Here is a 20776-nt window from a genome sequence, read left to right as displayed (position 1 = left end):
GCCACAATTTGATCACGGAGGTCTACAGAGAGTTCCTTGAACTACACGGCTTGTTTATTGTTCTGACATGCAATGTGAATTGTGGGACCTTCTGTACACAGGTGGTACACATGTGCCTTTCTAAATGTTCATTTTGCCACCAGTAGACTCCCATCAAGTTCTCAACACATCTCAAGGAGAATGAAGTCAAACAGGAGGCACCTGGGCACATTTTTGGAATGTACAGTAAAAGGGCCGGAATACTTCTAGGAATGAGAGGTTACAGGCTTTGATTTTTTAATAAATTTGCCGATCTGTGTTAAAATATGCTTTCACTTTGTCATTATGGGTTTTTAAGTGTAGGTGACGCAGTGGTATTGCTGCTGCTTTGCAGTAAGGAGACTGTGGAAGATTTTGGGTTCGCTTCCCGGTTCCTCCCTGTGTGGATAGCGCTTTGAGTACTGAGAAAAGCGCTATATAAATGTAATGAATTATTAATATTCAAAATATAATATCTCTCCATTTAAAATTAAATTGACATCACAATAAAGTGTGCTGAAAGTGAGGGGGGTCTCAATACTTTCTCAGTCCACAGTATGTTTTCACCCCACGTGTTTAGTTCATAATGGAGGCGCCTTTTAGCTTGTGGCACTGCCAGGTTCTTTAGGAAAGAGTGTCGGATGAATGTAGCAATACATTTTTGTTTTGCATTCAATTTTGGAATTGCAAAACTCAAAATGCGTATTAGTATTATTTATTATTATTATTATTATATGTAAAGACTCCAGCTCTATAAATGAAAAAACTAGGTTCAGGATCTGGATGGACAAAACATTAACAATTTGCTGCGAGTGTTCACTTACAGCGTATGGACTGAGCAGCGGGTTTAGGAGGTCAGTACGGAGCAGCAGATTTGGAGCTGCTTCTGGTTAATGCAGAGGGCCGGCTGGTCAGTTTAGTGACAGGCTAACGTAAACAAACGCAGGAATGCTGCCTGAGCTCTGAACAGGATGTCTCTGCTGAGATTTCACAAGGGAAACCATGGACGACCAACACTTGGGGACATGCTGTGTGCTTTTATTGCTTCTTCGTGGTGTCTTTTCCACATCTGAGGTGTGTTCCAATCACTTGATACTGCCAGGACTGAAAGGTAACAAAGCTCTTTATTAATTGATTTCATTGTTGTTTTAAGTGTCATGTCCTGCCACATCATCAACTCTGGCAACTTCTACTGCATGTCATATTTGAGCTTGCCAGTATTAAGTGAGGCAGTATGAGCAATGGCTGTGGGCAGAGGAGCTCATGCTGTCTGCCGCAGAATTACACTCTCTAAGTGACGTGCCGAAGGATTCCAGTTGGTTTTGTCCTAAACGTAAAATTTGTTAAAATGAGAATAAAACTACAGGTTTGGCCAAGAAGACATTACCTTTCTATTGTGCATTTTCAATAATGCCATACTGGAGTTGGTTATCAACCATTAGAAGGACACTTTATACTGCACTGTATATACAGTCAGCGGGCGGACATCCATGACATAAGCTGAAGACTGGACATGCCTCACAATTGGAGCAGGTCTTGATCTTCCACAAGTCAATTGAGAAAAGAAAGGAAGAACATGTTAACCATTTTAACACTCTCTAGGCATTTTATAAAGTGTCCTTCATGTTTATTTTATAGCACCTTTCCTATCTATGTAATATATAACGTGTGCTGCCTGTTATACACCTTCATATTGTCTACCTAGTGTATATAGTTCTATCTATCTATCTATCTATCTATCTATCTATCTATCTATCTATCTATCTATCTATCTATCTATCTATCTATCTATCTATCTATCTATCTATCTATCTATCTATCTATCTATCATGACCCAGCACATCACCTATTTAACGTCTGCCTTGTCTATCTAAAGGTCTAAAAGCAAATCTTGCTTCCATTAATCATTGTAGGTTTTCTCTCTTTTTGACGACAGTTGTTTTCTCCCCATTGATTAATCTTTCGGTTCTGATTTCTTTTCTAAACTTCACTACTCCTTTTACTTCTGATTTCTTCTCAAGAACCTTCCATGCCAGGATGCTAGCACAATAGGGCTTTGTTTTTGTTTTGACGAAACAATGGGTGAGAAGTCACAGTTACGAACTCGCCTAGTTATTTGACACACATTCCGATCCCTTTACCTTCCTTTCTCTTCTGCAGTGACAAGAAAACAATCCTAATGCCAGGCCTGCTCGGTAAATAAGATGACTGGGCATCACAGACCGTGTTGCTGTTGTAGGTTCCTCCTGTGGCTGGGGTTGAAGTCCATGTTTCATGTCCTTGTTTTGTTAATTTTTCAGTTATCTGCTTATGTTAATGTTGTTCTTGTTAAGTATTTGCATTATTGCTTGTTTTTGCATTTTGACACTAAGCCTTTTTTTTCATGCTTTATGTCTTGTGGACGGTTCTCCAAGAGGCAGGACCACCTGCCCTTCACTGCTCTCAGTCCTGTAATGGGGGAGTTTCCCTCAGCTCCTGGCGGTTCATGTGAATGCACTTGGTTAGTGCGGAAGTTTACTTGTTTTTTGTGATATCTCTGGAGTTGTTGGCATTGTGCCGTTTTTTTGACCATCCCCTGGATGTACATTTCGGCACGTTATTTGTATCAGGTTACCTATTTGTTTTGGGGAACTCCTTTTGCCTTTGTGCTCCACAGAGCTTCATTGTTGTTGTAGAGATTTTTTTTTTTATAAGGTTCTTGTGTTTGCCCTTATATCTAGTCAGGGATTGCCAGTAAATCCCCCTCTAGTGAACACTTTTGTCTTGTGTTTTCAGATTGGCAGTTCATAACATTTTTCTCCTGCGCTTGCTCATGAATAGGCGTGAGTTCGCAAAATGGGTTACATTTTTGTAATAATGGGTAAGTAAATCTGTGGGAATTCAAAGAGAGCAACCCTTTACAACATGTCCTCAAAGCTCATCCCATCCAGATAGAGTGTTAGTGTTGCAAGTTAACTGGCATATCCAGAGAAAAATTCACAGTCGCTAGAAGAACAAGAAGAGAGTTGGTACGGGATCCAAACCCAGGACTCTCCATCAGCGAGGCGGCTGTTACTGGCCATTGCACCAGGCTCAATTTAAATTGTTCAAGATTTTTTGGAATGTCACATTTTCTAACACCCCTCTCTTACTTCTCATTTCTTAATCCTGCCGTTCTGTGTCATTTTTCAGATGCTGATGTGCCATCACTAATGAGTTGCTTCTGGTTTGTTCTTTGTCACTGAAATTACAGGCCATAAAGTAAGACAGGCAGAACCAGTGATTCGCATAACCAGAGCTTGACCAACAAGCTTTGTGATTTCAGATTTTTCGCCGCTTTGCCAAATGCTGCCATTGCTTTGCCAATTCTAACACTGATGTCTTTCACTCAGCGGCCACTGCTTAGTAATGTGACTCTCCAGAGCAGGGGTTCTCAGCCTTTTATTCGTTTGAAGAGCCCCCAGTGTACCACAAGAATATGTGAGAAACCCCCCACCCCGCGTCACAGACCCTGATATTTACTCTCCTGTACTTTTACTGTGGTGCTGGTTTGTATGTGCTGCTAGTGCTGTTACACTGCTTGTGTTGTGTAAAACATGCCATAAAATTTATAGGCCATTTCAAAAACAGAGGGCATGGTTTTATTAAATACAAGTTGTTTTTATTAGTGTCAGAAACTCTTAATCATAACCTAAATCCAGTGGAGGTTTTAGGGAATAAAAAAGGTCCAGTAATTACCAAAAGTACAGAAGCTGCTCGCTACTCACTTGGCTCCAGTATCACTTTATTAAATGAAGCATAAAGTCTGACTGGGTGACATTTCAACTCCCGGCCTCATCCATTGGTCCTAGAAACGTGAAATCTGGAGGAGACGTTCCTTTTATGATGCAGGCACCCACTAAGAGAGGATTTTTTCCAAATTCTGCCCCTGAAGTTGTGAAAAGGGAAAAGTGTGTTTTTTTACAAATGTGATCATCATACATAAAAAAGTAATTCAAATTAAATTGTAAAAATAAAATTAAATCATCCATCCATTATCCCAGCTGCTGTATCCTAACTGGGGTCTGCTGGAGCCAATCCCAGCCAACACAGGGTGCAAGGCAGGAAACAAACCCCGGGCAGGGTGCCAGCCCACCGCAGGGCACACACACACACACACACACACACACACCAGGGACAATTTAGAATCGCCAATACACCTAACCTGCATGTCTTTGGACTGTGGGAGGAAACCCACGCGGACACGGGGAGAACATGCAAACTCCACGCAGGGAGGACCCGGGAAGCGAACCCTGGTCTCCTTACTGCGAGGCAGCAGCGCTACCCACTGCGCCACCATGCTGCCGTATTTTAAAGATATTCAACTTAAAAAAAAAAGATATAACCAATAGCATATGAATTAATATTACTATTGTTGAGTTATTATGAGAGATGTGCCTCATGAATACATTATATGAGATATAAAAGCAGAGGCTAATAAATAAAGGTAGCTCACATTGATAAGCAGATTTCTACCATCTATTTAAAATTCGCTATACCTGAATCTTCAGGTTGTTGTGAAGTCATCTGAGAAGAAGTGAATTCTTAGTATGGAATTGATAAAAAAAAACAGATTATTTTTTTATTTGAAATATAACATCAGGAAAAAGTATTGTTTTTTGTTATACATTTTATTTTGTAAACAGTGTGGCAGCTTTTTAATGAAGTTATTGCGAAGAGGCAGCTATCAGCTACTGATTACATATTTTTGACAATAAAAGTCATTTTTAAAAATGCAGAATTAGTTACTGCAGCCATTTTTTTTTTCATAACTTGGTTATCCTCTGGATTCAGCACTGGAGTGAATCCGTCAGCAAGAGCGCAACGAGTGGAAAATCAAATGCGTTTTCTTACATAAACAACATTTGGGTCAGAAGAAAAGAATCATGCAGGGTGGTGGCCAGTGGCATCATTGGGTTTTCCGATCAATCGGAATCCTCTCCTCTCCCCATCCAATGAACGTGGGCTTCTAGCCCCCTGATGTTTGAGCGCCCAGCCTTTGCTCCTCCCGTTCTGCGTCCTAATAATGCTTGTCGACAGCATGAAAACTTGACAGTGGACCCCGCGTCCATTTGTAGAGAGCATTAAAACCTCATGGGGGACCATACAATCTGTCCTCCCCTCCTCCCCCAGTCATTGACAGTGTGAAAACTTTCATCCTGCCCCCTGCCCACCTCGTAGAGAGTGTGAAAACTCCATAGGGGACAATTCCCAATTTCTGTCCAGCTTACTGTACATGTCGAGGTAATGGCCTTATCAGGCCGAAGGCTAAGCCCCTAATAAGTGCTGAAGTTAGCAATGCTCCTAGTGGTGGACAGCAGTCAGGTGAGGTTTGTGTGCACCTGACTATCACACCTGTATGAGTTTGTCGGATGTCCCACTCCAAAACTAATGGCTATTCATATTTAATTGCCCACCCCCCACCAATTAACAGCCTGCCCTTTTATTTTCACTATGGGTATCAATATGGTGTTGCCCTCCCAGTGTACCGGCCTCCAGTCTTTTTGCAACAAGATCTCGGAGTGTGTCTGGTGGAGTTTGTGCCCACTCAGCCAGAGGAGTGTTTGTGTGGTCAGTTGATAAGACTTGGCTCACAACTGGCATTCCAGTTCATCCCAAAGGTGTTCAGTAGAGTTGAGGTCAGGGCTCTGTGCTGGTCACTTGAGTTCCTCCGTGTCATTACAGACCTGGCTTTGTGCTGCAACAGAAAAGGACTTTCTACAATCTGAAGTGCGCAGTTGTCTGCTGTAGCACTGACAGGTACCGTTCACTGGAACTGAGGGGCCGAGTCCAAACCCTGCCATTAACCCTCCTTCTCCAAACTTTATAGGAGGCACTTTACAGTCCCGAAGGTAGCGTTTTCCTGGCCTCTGCCAAACCCAGACTGCCAGGTATCGAAGCATCATTCGTCACTCCATGCCTCCGCTGCTCCAGAGTCCACTGGTGGGTAGTGTGCTTTTCGCCGCTGGAGCCAACACTTGGCATTGTGTATCGTGATCGTACGCTTGGCTATTGGAAGCTCCCAGCACATTGGTTCTTGTGTTGATGCTCCTTCCAGAGCATCAGATGTGAGGGATGTCACAGAGGAGAGGCCATTTTGATGCATTATTTGGTGAAGCCCCAAACAAAGACCATCCAAGTCGAACAAAGTCCCAAACAAGACAAAAATAGAGAGTCCAAAAAATATATAAAGCAAAACACACATTACTCACCAACTCCGGAGCACATTCACAATGAATCTGTAAGAACTGTGGAGGACCCCCTGGATTTAGAGAGTGGTTGCAGGTGGGAATTGGCAGGTGGTTCCACAAAACACATGGAATGTTAACACATAAAACAACAAGCAACGCACATAATCAACCAAAGTAACATTAACATAAATGGAAGAATCAAGAATGAACAAAACGGGCATAAGCCATGAATCTGAACCTCGGCCAGCACTGGAACCCTGGCAGATGCATGACACATGTACAGTAAACATTTCTGGGTAATCCCCTTAATCCCATTTTATTGTGGTTTCAAAGAAAAGATGGAATAATTTCCTGTTTTACACTTGCTGCTTCCCTGTTACGAGTTACCAGAGAGTTCTGACCGGCGGATTCAGCGCCACAAGCTGATTGCCGTGCGAAGCCCGACGAGGGGGAATCAGAGCTGTGGGAGTCCTTTCTTTTTCACATTAGCGAGAAATGAGTAAGCCGTTCTTTGCATATATTGAGCTCAAATTTCTCAATCATCAAGGAGACTCACCGGAGACTCACTGCTTACATAAAACAAGGTAATGACAGGAAGCCATCAGGGAAGTGTCACATCGGACGGCTTGATGGCATTTCACCTCCAGACAGTGCGTTTCTGTTGTTGTACAAACAGGCTGGTGTTTCTTACTAATGGGAAAGGAAAGCATGGCTTCTGGCCCACTTCTAATATCCTTTTATATTTCCTTTTCAACTATTATAGTAAGTAGTAGGTCATACATTGTCAAAGATGATCTAAATATCCCGTCACTGAGTAAATAATTACTAATATTGGGAAGGGGCTCCTGTTACTCAGTTCTTTGTGGCGTGCGTTGCACAAGATGTTGGAATCATCCCTTTGAGACTCTAGTTCATTGTGGTCAGCGCTATGTCGCACAGTTTGTCAGTTACATGCTGTCACGCTTCTTTTGCAGAAGCGGATCACCTTCCCGGTTTATCTCACCCCAGGACGAGAGGACGTTGCTAACACTGCCGTCTCCTTTTTTTCCCACTTACAGCAGTGAGAAGACACCCAATAAAGGCAAATGACTCCGCCCCCAGAGAGAGAGAGAGAGGCGTCTCCATCTTGGCTCAAACTTCAAGCAGAATGGAGCGACCGAGAAAGACCCACTCTGCTGTGCTGCTCACGTTAGAGGGACTCACGACTTCTGGTTCTCGGCCTTTTAGCACCACCAAGTGTCCCTATAGGATTAAATGGGGAAGCCCTGGTGGCACCCTGATACTCCTTTAACGTCCCCGAGTGTCCTTCCCTCCTGTCCACAACATTCATGCTGAGTTCTACCACATCCCAAAAATGTGGTCTGTTTAGATTCAGACCCAGCGAGTGGGAAGACCACCATGGTGTTTATGAAACCAGTTTGCTTTGTGACATGGCGCAGTGTCAGGCTGGAAGTAGTCATTCAGAGATGCGTTAATTGTGGCTATGAAGGGATGCACCTGGTCAGCAACACTACTTGCGTAGACCATTCAGCTTTCAAGCAATCATTGATTGGTATTAAGGTGTGCCAAGAACACATTACACCGCCAGCACCAGCCTGGAATGTTGGCACAAGGCAGGTTGGGTGCATGGATTCAAATTCTGAGCCTACCATCTTTGTGCCTCAGCAGAAATGGGGTTCCTTAGACCAACCTGTGCCCACTGCAGCCTCAGCTGTTGATTGACAGGAGTGGAACCCGAAGTGGTCTTTTGCTGTTGTAGCCCATCCAGCTCAAGGTTCAGGGCTGGCTGTACCATACAGGCAAAGTAGGCAGTCGCCTAGGGGCATCACTTTGCCAGCCCACACAAACTCTGCTACATTAACACTCAGGCAGCGCTTAATCCAGATATGGGTTGGCACGGGGTGATGGAGTTTATACCAGTTAGTGCAGGGCGCAAGACCATTGCAATGTGAACGCACTGTGACAATAGATGCACTATACCAGCGCTTGACCTGACACAGACAGACACGGGAGGCACACTTATTAAAAACACAAGTGCTTTTTATTTTTCTTCGCTTGTGTGGAATGTCTTCCCCGTCCCCATGAGCCCACAACACAGTCCAAAGCACAAATCACCGCTAAACAATAATATATTCTCCCGACTCTCGCTCCCAGAGTGGTGGCTGCTGGCTCCTTTTATAGCCCACTCGGAAGTGTTCCAGGTGTTTGATGACCCATTTCCGGCTGCACTTCTAGGTGTTGCGGAAGAACCGCCCACATGGGCTCAGGAACCACTGCAGTGCCCGCTGGTGGCACCCCCTGGATTCCAACATGGTCGTAGAGAACTCCATCTCCTATGGAGCCCTGCGGGAATCCGAGGCACCATTGCCACCCAGGGGGGCTGCCATCTAGCATCCTGGGGGAGATACTGTTCAGTCCATGCCTGTTCCCCCGGACCATATACAAAAGAAGCGTCTCAGCAAGGACCCCAGCCATACGCCACAACACACACATTAGAGCTAATCTAGCATTCCCAGTTCACCCATGCATGGCTTTGGACAATGGGAGGAAACCCACAAACAAATGGGGAGAACATGCAAACTCCCGGGGCACAGACCCTGCTGTCCTTACTGCAAGGCAGCAGCACTGCCACCGTGCCGCCCCCCAGGTGCACAGCTGTTCCTAATATGTATATCTTGTAAACCCTTTGCATGGGCACCAGCTCTGTCAGGCAGCATGTCAGAGGTGTGGGGGGCTTGCCATGGCTTTTGGGGTCCTCTCAGTGTTGTGTAATTTGGTGTCCTCAGCTGTTTGGGGATGGGGGAGAATGGGCCGAGTTTACAAATGTGCAATTTCTTCTTCTTCTAATGGGGGAATTTGCAAACCCTGGCCTGCCCACTCAACGATGACCTTAAATCTGGTCGGTTGAAGGTACGTGATCAGCTCAGGTGTCGTTCCAGGAACAACAAATAAAAGAACCTGATGAAATCTGATCCAGCAAACCAGCTCTCACACCCAAAGAGCCTGACTTTGCCCAATTTGTCATATTCATAATTGGAGCACACATGCCAATGAAATGACTTGGCCAGGGTGAGACGGCAGATCAGATGCCAGGTGAGCAGATGGGCAGCCTTGTGGTTTTAAGGCCCCATTGATGTTTCCACCAGACCTGTCCAAGCACTTGATGCCCTTGCCTGTGCTGCATGTTTTGAGGGTCCCATTAATCCACTGGTAATTTATGGGATGGACACCAAGTGCAGATATACATACCGTAGTCCTTAATCACCATGTGTACTCCATTCTTTTTAAAATTGTATTGTATTCTGGGGTCGTGGCCAAGCACTTTAGTCACAATGCAATTACAAAGATGTATAAGTGGATTGAGTTTCAAGTACTTAAGTTTAATTTCTGCTTTTTATTTTTAGCTGGCTTAATAGCTTACACTTAGCTGCCCAGACTGTAAGAGAAGAAAAACAAACTTTAATGAAATAACCAAAATTCCAATCCAGGATCGTCTTCCTCCATACCCGCCTAACCCTGCCTCTGTTAGACTGACATCTGCTGGCACTCTCCTGGTATTGCATAGTCGTAAAGATCAGAGTTACTGCACTTCTGGGGGCTTCAGGCTCAGTCATGCCTGCAGTTTCTCACTCGCACCAGCTATCACCTTTATCTAGACATGTACCTTAATTACGGGACTACTGTTTCCAGTATTTTGTGACAATCCTGAAATTTCAAGCTGGATTTCGTAAAAGGTTATCCAGCGTTTGTGTGAGGCAGACAGACGGATTTGTTTGCTTCATCTCACTTCTGAAGATTCAGACCTCGATTGTTTTAATCACCTGTTTTGCTTATTAATGAGGCAACAGGTGACTGTAGCTTTATAGCGCCATTCATTCTGTCATTTGCACCCTCATCTGTTTCAGGCTTTGTTAATGGGAGGAAAGGGCAAATTAAAAAGAAGATGACAGATACATCCTTAACTGTTTTCGGCTACGGCAAAATATACGAATCTTAATGCATTTCTTATGAATTTAACCTGACATGGAAAAAGAAAAAAGGCCAACTGGCGAGAGGACGAGGCCAACTGAAAGGAAAAAATGACAAATTGTGGAGCCACTGGAACTGAAAATCTCGAGTTTGTCATCTGGACTGACCTTGGAGACAAAATTCTGGATCAGACCTGCTAAACAGAAAGTCCTGAAATTCACACAGAGGTGTTCACCTGTAGCAGTGCATGAAAACGTGAAACACCATTTCCTTCTGAAAACAAGAAGGACCAAAGTCCATCTCAATAGACCCTGCATAACAAACAGCAATGAGTGTGTAGTGATGGCTCCATGTAATGCCCCCCACTGTAGATCCCCAACCCTTCTCTCTCTTAACTTAAAAAAACTGGAGATCAGTAATAAAGTGTCAATGTATGGAATTCTGAAGGTTCTGATCACCAGTATGGTCATATGTTTGACATTTGATTCTTTACCAGTGGTCCGAACTCTGTAAGAGGTACTCAAAGGAGGTTAAAAATGAGAAATTTCAAACATTAGCAGTGTCATTTTAGACTATTTCAGGGTCAAGGATTACAAAAAATGTTTTGATTTTGGATCCTTTACTAGGGATTTAGCTCTCAATGAACTTCCATCAGAAAGTAACAATGACAAATTTCTATTAAAATTGAGAATATTTTGACACTAAATATTTACATTGAAGCAGACATTTAATCTTTCAAATATTTGTCTCAACCTTTCTTGTTTATAATGTACTTTTTACCTTATGAAGTATATCATTACATTTGTTAGGAACATCCCAAATCGGGGGCTTTAGCGAATTCACACTTGGTACATTTTGTTTCCAAGAAAAAAACTGACTAAACATTTTCTAACAGGTGATCAAGGAGAAAAAGGCGATGAAGGAGATGCTGGTAAGCCAGGAAAGACAGGACCACCAGGCCCCAAAGGTATGGAAGTGAAATTTTTTTTTTGCCTTGGCATAATTCATTCTTTTTCAAGGTGCTATTAAATTATGACTTATTTATTTAAGTGATCTGGGAGGCTGAAGTTTAGTATGTCAGCTATAGATAGTAGTTATAGTATATTGTAATGTACTATAAGCCTATAGTAGTGTGTGTGTGTGTGTGTGTATATATATATATATATGTATATATATATATATATATATATATATATATACTGTATATTGTGGACTATGGCCGGCAGCTCATCCCGGCCAATACCCCCAAGCCGCCAGGTGGAGCCCTCCCTGCAACGTGGAGATGCCCAGAATTCCAGCAGGGCATCATGGACCTTGGAGTTTCCCTTCACAGCCCTGCTGGATACCGTGGGGGCCACCAGAGGATGCAGCAGGGAGGCTCAAGGACTCGTATGTTCAGCATAGCCCGGAAGTACTTCACAGTCACGAGGACAGAAGAAATAAAGTAGTTCCAGGCTGAAGAAAAAGAGGAGTTTTCACCTGTGATTACCCAGCACTTCCGGGTCAAGAACTATAAAAAGGACTGTGGGCGATCCCAGTGTTGAGCTGAGTTGGGAGGAAGGGTAACAACGCGTCTGGGAGTGGAGGGTTTGTATTAGTGATTAGTTGTTTATTTATGAGTATTGTGGAGTGGAGGGTGCTTTGTGTACATTATTGTACAAATAAATTTAATATTTGGACTTTTATCTGGCGTCTGGTCTGAGGGTTCAAGGGGACGACAGTGCCCCCTATCTGTCACAATATATATGAACCAGCTCTCACACCCAAAGAGCCTGACTTTGCCCAATTTGTCATATTCATAACTGGAGCACACATGCCGATGAAAGCACTTTATGCCCTTGCCTGTTCTGCATGTTTTGAGGGTCCTATTAATCCACTGGTAATTTATTGGATGGACACCAAGTGCAGATATACATTGTATATATATATATATAATGTGTGTGTGTGTGTGTGATATAGTGCCCTGACTGCAAATAGGTAATTTTGTTTGGGATGTTCAGAAAACAGAGTGCGTGAATATGGTGGCTTTAAAGGTCGAGACAGGAAGTGACGTCTTCAGGGGGAACCGGAAGTGACATCATCAATAGCACTAGAAGTGGCGTCTTTAGGACCAGGAGTGACATCATCAATAGCGCAGGTACTGGCAGTGATGTCATCAATGGCGCCCGGACCTAGTGGGATTTCCCGCGGATGGTCTGCAGAGGATTGAGAGAGAGATCTGTGCAGTTTAAGACAAGTCTGGCGTGGTACTACTAATAATTCAAGCCCTTTAGCTCCTCCAAATCACACACATGTGACAATATATATACACACACCTTAATGAAAGGAAACATGCATGTGTGCCTGTGTGTTTCCAGTTTCCACCTGGTTCCTCTGTCTCTCATTCCAAAAGGTGTCACATTAGATAGATAGATAGATAGATAATAAATGCCCAAGGGCAAATTCACATACGCCAGCAGCAGCATACTGATAAAAACAATATTAATTAAAGAGCAATAAAAGCGCAGTACAAGTTCAAAAATGCAAGGTGAAGAGTGCGAGGCAGGTGTAACAGACAATAACTTTGTGTAATATTAACGTGTCCCCCCCGGGTGGAATTGAAGAGTCGCATAGTGTGGGGTCTCCTCAGTGTGTCAGTGGAGCAGGATGGTGACAGCAGTCTGTGGCTGAAGCTGCTCCTCAGTCTGGAGATGATCCTGTTCAGTGGATGCAGTGGATTCTCCATGATTGACAGGAGTCTGCTCAGCGCCCGTCGCTCTGCCACGGATGTCAAACTGTCCAGCTCCGTGCCTACAGTAGAGCCTTATAAACGTGTGTAGTAATACTGTAGAATGCATGGCATTTGTTACTCAGACAGATGAAGCATCGTAAACATTAACGGTGCTTTTCTGAATCCCATACCTAATGGCATATGACAGATGTATGTTTTGCATGGTGCACTGCAAACATTAACGCCAAGGTCTACGTTGATCATTTAGATTTACAGTACACCCATCTTAGAAGTGTAGCACAGCTAGTTTGTAATAAACGTGTAACAATTTCAAAAAATTCTGTTTTCGTTTTGTCATTCTGGGGTTTTTAGTGTTTGATGAGAAAAATAATGAATTTTAATGATTTTGGCACAAAGCTGCAACATGACAAAAGTAAAGGGGTCTTACTGCTCCTGCTGTGTTCTGATGGGATGAAGACACAACCAGATTTTTCTTGTCATTTGCCCTGTAGTTCTAAACAAAGTGTAGTCACCTAGCAGCTCTCAGCTCCCAGTAACCCCACAGCTCATACAAAAAATGGACAGATGGATGAAGATACAATCCACTGTACTGAAGCTGACCTTCAACAGTAGACCTCTAGAGGCTGATAACTCACTCGCATCTGTCCATCGGAAGTACTAAGTAATACGAATAATATTAATACATTGTGGCAGCGTGCAGGAATGATAGGTCACGCAGAAGCAAAAGTTGGGATGCCAACCGGACTGTCCCATTTAATTATCTGAATTGTCCAAAAAAAAGTATGCCACTTGACATTTTATGTTTCTTGCCCTCATGCTCAATGCAAACAAGTAGGTTCGGCTCTAGCCACAGATTTAGGGGTCTGTCATAGAGGAGCTCCATTTAGTGGGTCGCCCGGGTCACTTCCGATGCCTCCTTCCGGGCAGTAGGGTTTCTTATAGCTGGTGGACCGGAAGGGGCGGGGCTAAATGTCCTCACTGGCCAGTTGCTTGAAGTGAAGTAGAAGAGGATGTTAGCAACAGTACCCCCTCTCGTCCCAGTGGGTTACTACAGACCTCAATCGAGCCTGTGAGGAGATCCTCCAATGCACATGTGTGACATTTTATTTATATCGCACCTTTCCGGCAATGACCATTACAATGGCTTTTAAACAAGTGACTGCATACAAGACCTACTCTTTTTCATGGTAGCATGCCTTACAGTCATCTTCATGTCTCACTTTCACAAGATACCCTTTTGTCATTTCTTTTTAAGCCTTTTTTTCCTGACAAAATCACAGGATGAGATGCCATATCTCAGCAGCATTGGCATAAGGATAATAACAACTCTCCTCATCCATTAGGACCACACTCAAACACAGGCCTTCAGCCATGCATTCTCTCTGCCATTCACTCACTCAACACTGAGTTCATTTTAAGCTTTCACATTTAACAATGGCAAGCCTCTGGTGTGTGAAACAAAAGCCAGAAGCCAAGGAAAAACAAATCCACATGAGAGAGTACAGATTCCACATGAAACCCACCCCAGGCAGGAAGTGTTTGAAGGGCCAGGCAATAAGAAGCGGTATCTGTACACGCTGCACCACCACCACCATGTTAGCATAAACCTCACAAGGCGAAATCAACACAGTCTGCTTCCACTCTCGTCGTCGCGATGTGAAGATGGTCGCCAAACCATTCCACGCTATTAAAATGACTCGGAGGCAGCAATCAACATTTCAATTAGACCACCCGCTACTCTTCAACTTCTCAGGATCTCTTAGTGAGGATTCTGTTTACTCCTCAGACAAGGACATGCTGCTGGCTCCTCGAATGAGATGGGGGAGCTACAGGGCACACGAGGTATACCACAGCACATCACCCTCTGTGCCATCCTATGATGTCGAGGCAACTTGCCTTCTTTGTCTAAACATCCACCATGTCCAACTCTAACAATCCCAAGAAATAAGGCCTCCACATTTTCAAATATCCACAGACATTGCCTGCATGAAGTTGGCGTGTTCTCCCCATGCATGGATTATTCTCCAGGTACTTTAGTTTTCTCTCACAGATACAAAGATGTGGCAACTCTGCTGCCCTTGTGTGCCAGGGTCGGTCACTCACAACTCTTTTCGAAGGTCTTCAACATCCAGAACATGACATCTCACCAGTAGAAGAAACCTGGGACGATTTAGTTATCAGCTTACCAAGCAAACTTTACAATATTTTATTCATTGACAACATTTGTAACACTGTGATTCCATGTGTCGGGGGTCTGTAGCAGTGTGAAGTTTTAAAAACAGAGTGGCTCCGGCTTTGTGGGTATAGGTGTGTTCTGAAAGCCATGTAACTGCAGAGCACTTCATGGGGAAAATTTGGCTGCCAACTTGCGGGTCACCTCTCGTGGGTCATTATGGAAAGCACGCGCATTCACAGGGGAAAAATGAATCCGAGTAGAGAACTAAGGGAAAGTAATGAAAATCTAAGACTTAGGGAAAGGGCATAATCAGGTGGTCCAGCCCATGTGGAGGAGAAGAGACGAGGCAGTCAAGACTGAGGCCAGGAGCAAAGCTTGCGAATGTACTGTCACACACGTGCGAGTAGGAGGAACAATGCCACGTCCGTTTTTTTTCTGACGCCATGAATGATGTCACTTCTGTTTCCAATGCCCCGAAAGATGCCACTTCCAGCCCCGGCCACAGATGACGTCACTTCCGGTTTGGGCCTTTAAAGCCACCATCATATCACTGCTTCATCAGTTCAGTCGTAGAACTCAAAGTGAACACTGCTGCGTTCATTTGAATACCCATTTGCAGCCAGGGACAATATAAGGGTGGCTTCCCCAAACCTTTTTCGCGTGTTGTGACTCCTTCTTTCACTGTACATAATGAGGATTGAAGCGTGTCTACACAACTTGCAATGCAAACGTTGGGATTTGTAAAAGTAAACCTGATGGGGGAATCCTGCATATATTTACAGCGCCTCTGACCCATACATACATAATGTTTTGGAGGAATCGCTCGATCAAGCAGGGAAGTACAGACAAACCAGCTAAACGACGACTTGCACGCATAATACTTCATGTCACAGAGCCGTTATTATAACATGCATTGACGTGACAAAGGTATTGCACATTAAAAGTGTAAAAGCCAGATGTTACAAACACTTGAGAATGACCAGATGGTTTTCTCTAATTTTTAGAATTCTTATGTTAACGTCTTCTGTGAAATATTTGGGAGAGCTCTGCTATTAACTGACGTAACAAGTCTGACAGCCTGCCTCATTTGTGGGATTTCTAAGGTTCCTCTGTCATCTGGATGAAATATTTTGGACAATCTACAGCTGCTGTTATCAGAACAAATTAGCTTCAAGGATGGAACTATCTCCTGCTCTTTGACCAATGTATGCTCTTAATATCAGGGTTAGAAAATTAGGACAGTTTTGCTATTAGGTGGTAACGGCAACGGAGTTGCAATTTAAGTCTTGAATATCAGAGCCAAATCCTTTAACCTTACACAGACACACATGAATGTAAAAGTGACCAACAAAGGGCACCTCAGAGCCCCCGGCACCCGATGCAACTCAACCACAGACAGTTCCATCATCAATGAAATTATATTTTATTAACATCAATACCTCAGCAGGCTTTATTCTGACCAACGCTGTATAAAAAAAGCCATCAGACAGCTTCCGTCTCCTGCATGTCCTCCTTTGCGAGTGTCGCCCAACTCTGACAGAGAGGGAGTGAGATGCCACCTTTTGTCTTGAACCAACCTGCGGGAGCACTTCTGGGGTCATACGGAAGCTGCACGGCACCTGCAGGCTCTCTTTCCATAGTGCGCCCCCTGGTGGCACCCAAGGACCCCAACAGGGTCAGCCCTCTAAGACTCCACATTCCCAGTATACCAAAGTGGAGTGCTGAACTTCTCGCCATCTTTACTTCTGAGAGACTCCGCCTCTCTGGGATGCTCATTTTATACCCAGTCATGTGACTGACTTGTTGCCAATTAACCTCATTTTTTTTTTCTATTTTTTTTTTGTCTCCCCTCTCCCAACTTTATGGAAATATGCTGCTGGCATCAAATTCAAACTGAGCGTGTATATTTTTCATAAAACAATGTCTTCATATGATACTGTATGTTATCTTTGTTCTGTTTTTAGTGATTTGCTAAAGTGCATTCAGAAGTAAAGTGCGAGTAACAGGACAAGGCATATCACATTGGCCTTTTGTATGTTTTTTTGAGGCTACACAGCGGGAGCGACCGTTCTTCGTTGTTTTCTACACATGTCTGCATTTGGACGTTTTAACTCTCGTGCTTTCTCCAGAACATTCTACTACCCGGACATTTCCCGGTTATTTCATAATAATCCTAGATGTTTGTATGTACCTACTGTCGCACACGTGCGCATGGGAGGCAGCTAAAGGGCTTGAATGAGGGTAATGCCAAGCCAGACCGGGATGTAGCAGAGAGCACTGACTCTTCTTCTCGCTTTTCTACAGACCGTTCACAGGAAATCCCACCTGGTCCTGACGACGTCAAGCTTGCGTCCGACCCCTTTGACATCACTTCTGGGTCCGAGCCTATAGAGGAAGACCCTTCCAGGTCCGGCCCCTTTGATGTCATTAACGGGCCCGAGCCTATGGAGGAAGACCCTTCTGGTTCCGCCCAAGATGTCATTTCCTATATTGGCCTTTAAAAGCCACCACTTTTCCCCTATCATCCCTTCAGTTCTGTTTTGGTTCTCAATTTTGCAGCCAGGAAAAAATATACGGGTGGCTGCCCCAAACCTTACTATGGCTCTTGGTCGAGTTTGTAAAACTACCATACTGCACTGTGCCGATGTCACTATTGAATCTGAGCCCACCCTCATGTATGCTCCTTCAGAACGTTGAGCTTTTTCTCTTTAAAAGATTGTTCATCCATTTCTGCGCAGGCTGGGAATCCCAAAGCAGGTGTGTGCAGATGCCAGGGAATTGCACAATAAGAGACTCCATTACAAATCATGAATCTCCTAAGGATGTCAGGCAAACAACCGCTACTTTCTAAGTGTGAGGCAAAGGGTGTAATGTGTTAATTCTAAAAATGGCATACCATATATGTCCGAGATTAATGAACAGTTGCTCTCATTAGAAACCAGACACGTTTTCCTGACGTTTTGTCTGAAACATTCATTTGCTGTCACCATTTAGATAAACATTTGAAACTAACAAGGCACCATCCTCACAGCTGTTGGAACAGGCTTAATGGTGATCCTGAGTGTGGGATTTGCATTCTTCTTTTCAGTTTTGGCATAAATAGATAGAATTACACTAACAGCTTGTCATCAAGAAGACTATACAAGAAGAGTGGTCTTGAAAGGCAACGTTGGCAGCCCATGAGAAATGTTTAAAAACGCGCCACATTCGCTCAGCGACAAGCTTAGTCCAAAAATCACAGCTTCAAAGTACTTGTAGTAAAAAGTTTCATTTACAGATGGGAATGAGACTTAAAGGGTAACTTCAATCAGAGTCAAGTGGGAGGAAACATTAATACTAAAAAAAATATAAATGTCATGCCCAGAATTTATATGAAACCTTATCAGAGACCCCAGCACCCTACGTTAGATACCATCCTTACTTACACAAAGGTGGCATAATGTACAGTACCATACTTGAAGTCACCAGGCTCTTCAGAACGACCCATTTTGTTTCACAAATGTTTGTAAATGTGGACTGTATGGCTAGGTGCTTTATTTTATACACTCATGTCTGATTAGATCTGATTGAAACTCCTGAATTCAATAATTAAGAGTTGTGTTCCAATCCTTTTGTCCATAAAGTGCATCCACCCTGGAAAATACAGTATAAAAGAAAGCACGCAGCTTTTATTCCTAATGTACTTTGCAGTATAATCCTATAAGTACAGCCGAAGAGGAGCCATTGAAACTGTGCAGAGGTCTTGTAATTCTTCATTTGGGGTTTTTGACGGTGCAGTTCCATCCTTCGGTGGGAACGGAGGCATAGTTCTCACCACAGAGCTGTCATCATATCTGTGTTGACAGGGCTTCTGGTTTGACTCATCCTGACAAGTCTGAAACACTCACACGTTTAGCGTTGTGACCAGTAGCATGTATGGACTGGAATCAATAGTATGTGTCAGGCTCTTTAACTCTTTCAGGGCTGATGTCGACTGTCGATAGTAATTGACTGTAAACTGTGACAAAACCAACCGTTATGTTTTAGTTGGACTCTCGTTGCTAGAAGGAAAGTTAGATTCATTGGTTTGACCAAGTAGCAAGGCACAATCAACGGTAAGAATGGCACTGACATCTGGCAAGAGATCAAAGCGGATGCATAAAGCCAAATACTCTGTGGACGTTTGCCTATTATCCTGAATGGACTATGACTTGTCAGATTTTGATACAAGTGATTGAAAACGATTGTGAGGTTCCAGCTTCAGCTGACTGGGCCCCTGCTAATCATCGTACTGACAGTGTTCGCCAGGGAGGACTGCCACTTAACAATGATAAGAGGTAGAAACCAGATTGCAGTGCACTGCGACGTATCCCAGCTACGCAAAGACCGCCTGGCTGCAAGCCTTTCACACATTCTTGGCAAACTGGCAGCCACAGCATGCAGAAACAGATGTTTTATGTTGATTTCTGTGTGACACCATTGCTTGTCAGAAACTGTGTTTTTTTTTTTTGAAAAAATATTCAGCCCTCAAATAGATAAGACCCCAATGTAGCACATTCTTTCATGATCTGCGAACTGTGCCTCCGCTCTAATCACTTAAGATCCCCTGCCTGTCCTTGCGTATGTATGCTTAGCATAATTAGGTTCACATATCCTAGCGTCATTTGGTTGTTTGTTCAGTTCTGGTTCCGCCAGTATCCTTTCATTTCAAGTGCATCTTGATGCCATTTTGTAGTTTTGGCATTTTATGAGTATGTCGCAAGGATCTACCACAGAGTTAGTAAATTCTGCCTCCCAGTATATGCCATGTCATGGATGCCTACCTTTAAAACCCCACATAACATTCAATGCAGAGTCCGAGATTACGGATTCATCCCTTGAACAACTTCAGTCATTTCGGTCTTGGTATTTTGTCCTGTGGTTCACATCTCTGTAACAATCGACCGATATGGGAATGCGATTACTATACTTCACCACCCGAGAGGGATATTTGCAGGATAAAATAGCATTAACGTATTCGGCCCTCTGCCCCTCTTCTCCCCTTTACATGCCCTTAAATAACTGGCAAAATATCAGAAGGAAGTGGGACTGGTAAATATATTGAAATCCAATTAATACATTTACTTGCCCGGTGCCTGAGTGCTAATTTGTGACCCCCTTTCCCCAGACCCTCCCGAGCGGCGAAATCTTAACCCACGGTTTGACACAGACATAAAGAGAGAAAAAAAAACTGATCTCAGAGAAAACAAAAAGAAAGATTTCACGTAGTCCATAAACACGGCGAAGAAACCTGCAGTACAGTTCCTACTGTAGGATGGAGTGAGGAAAACAAAAACAGTCCTCTGGCGAAATGGCTTCCTGGCTGGCTATCCCGAAGAAACTCAATCACGGGTCTGACTCGCCAAACGGGAACACCCAGAGAACACCAGCCCCTGGCCTCTTCTCAGGGAATTGTCACACTGATTCAGCTTCGGGGTGGCCACCCACAAATAGCAGACGTCTCAGGGTGAAGTCTGATCCTGACGATTCTTAAAGCGCAGATAGTCGCCTCCTTGCCTTCTGCCTTTTCCTTGTTTCCTCCCCTCCTCAATCCGCCATTCCCCTTAAAAAGAAAAGTTTCCTGCCGAAACATCCTTTCCCCGCTTGGTTGTTATAGTAACATAACGTCGGCAACTGGCAGCTGGAATATTTACT

General features: G+C 43.8%; 1 protein-coding gene across 1 annotated transcript in view; it reads left to right on the top strand.

Moving 5' to 3' along the window:
- Positions 1-1013: 1013 nt before the first annotated feature.
- The window catches only part of LOC120516232 (collectin-10-like), a 43283-nt gene continuing 23520 nt past the window's right edge, over positions 1014-20776 (top strand). Inside the window, exons 1-2 of the mRNA XM_039737743.1 lie at positions 1014-1129; positions 11092-11163. Of these exons, the coding sequence (XP_039593677.1) occupies positions 1021-1129; positions 11092-11163 (181 nt within the window). The 5' untranslated portion in view covers positions 1014-1020. The remainder of the gene's footprint in view (positions 1130-11091; positions 11164-20776) is intronic.

Source organism: Polypterus senegalus, chromosome 16 (genome assembly GCF_016835505.1).
Source record: "Polypterus senegalus isolate Bchr_013 chromosome 16, ASM1683550v1, whole genome shotgun sequence".
In the NCBI taxonomy this organism is placed as follows: Eukaryota; Metazoa; Chordata; class Cladistia; order Polypteriformes; family Polypteridae; genus Polypterus; species Polypterus senegalus.
Note: the sequence above shows the minus strand (reverse complement) of the source record. Positions and strands in the feature narration are given on the sequence as shown.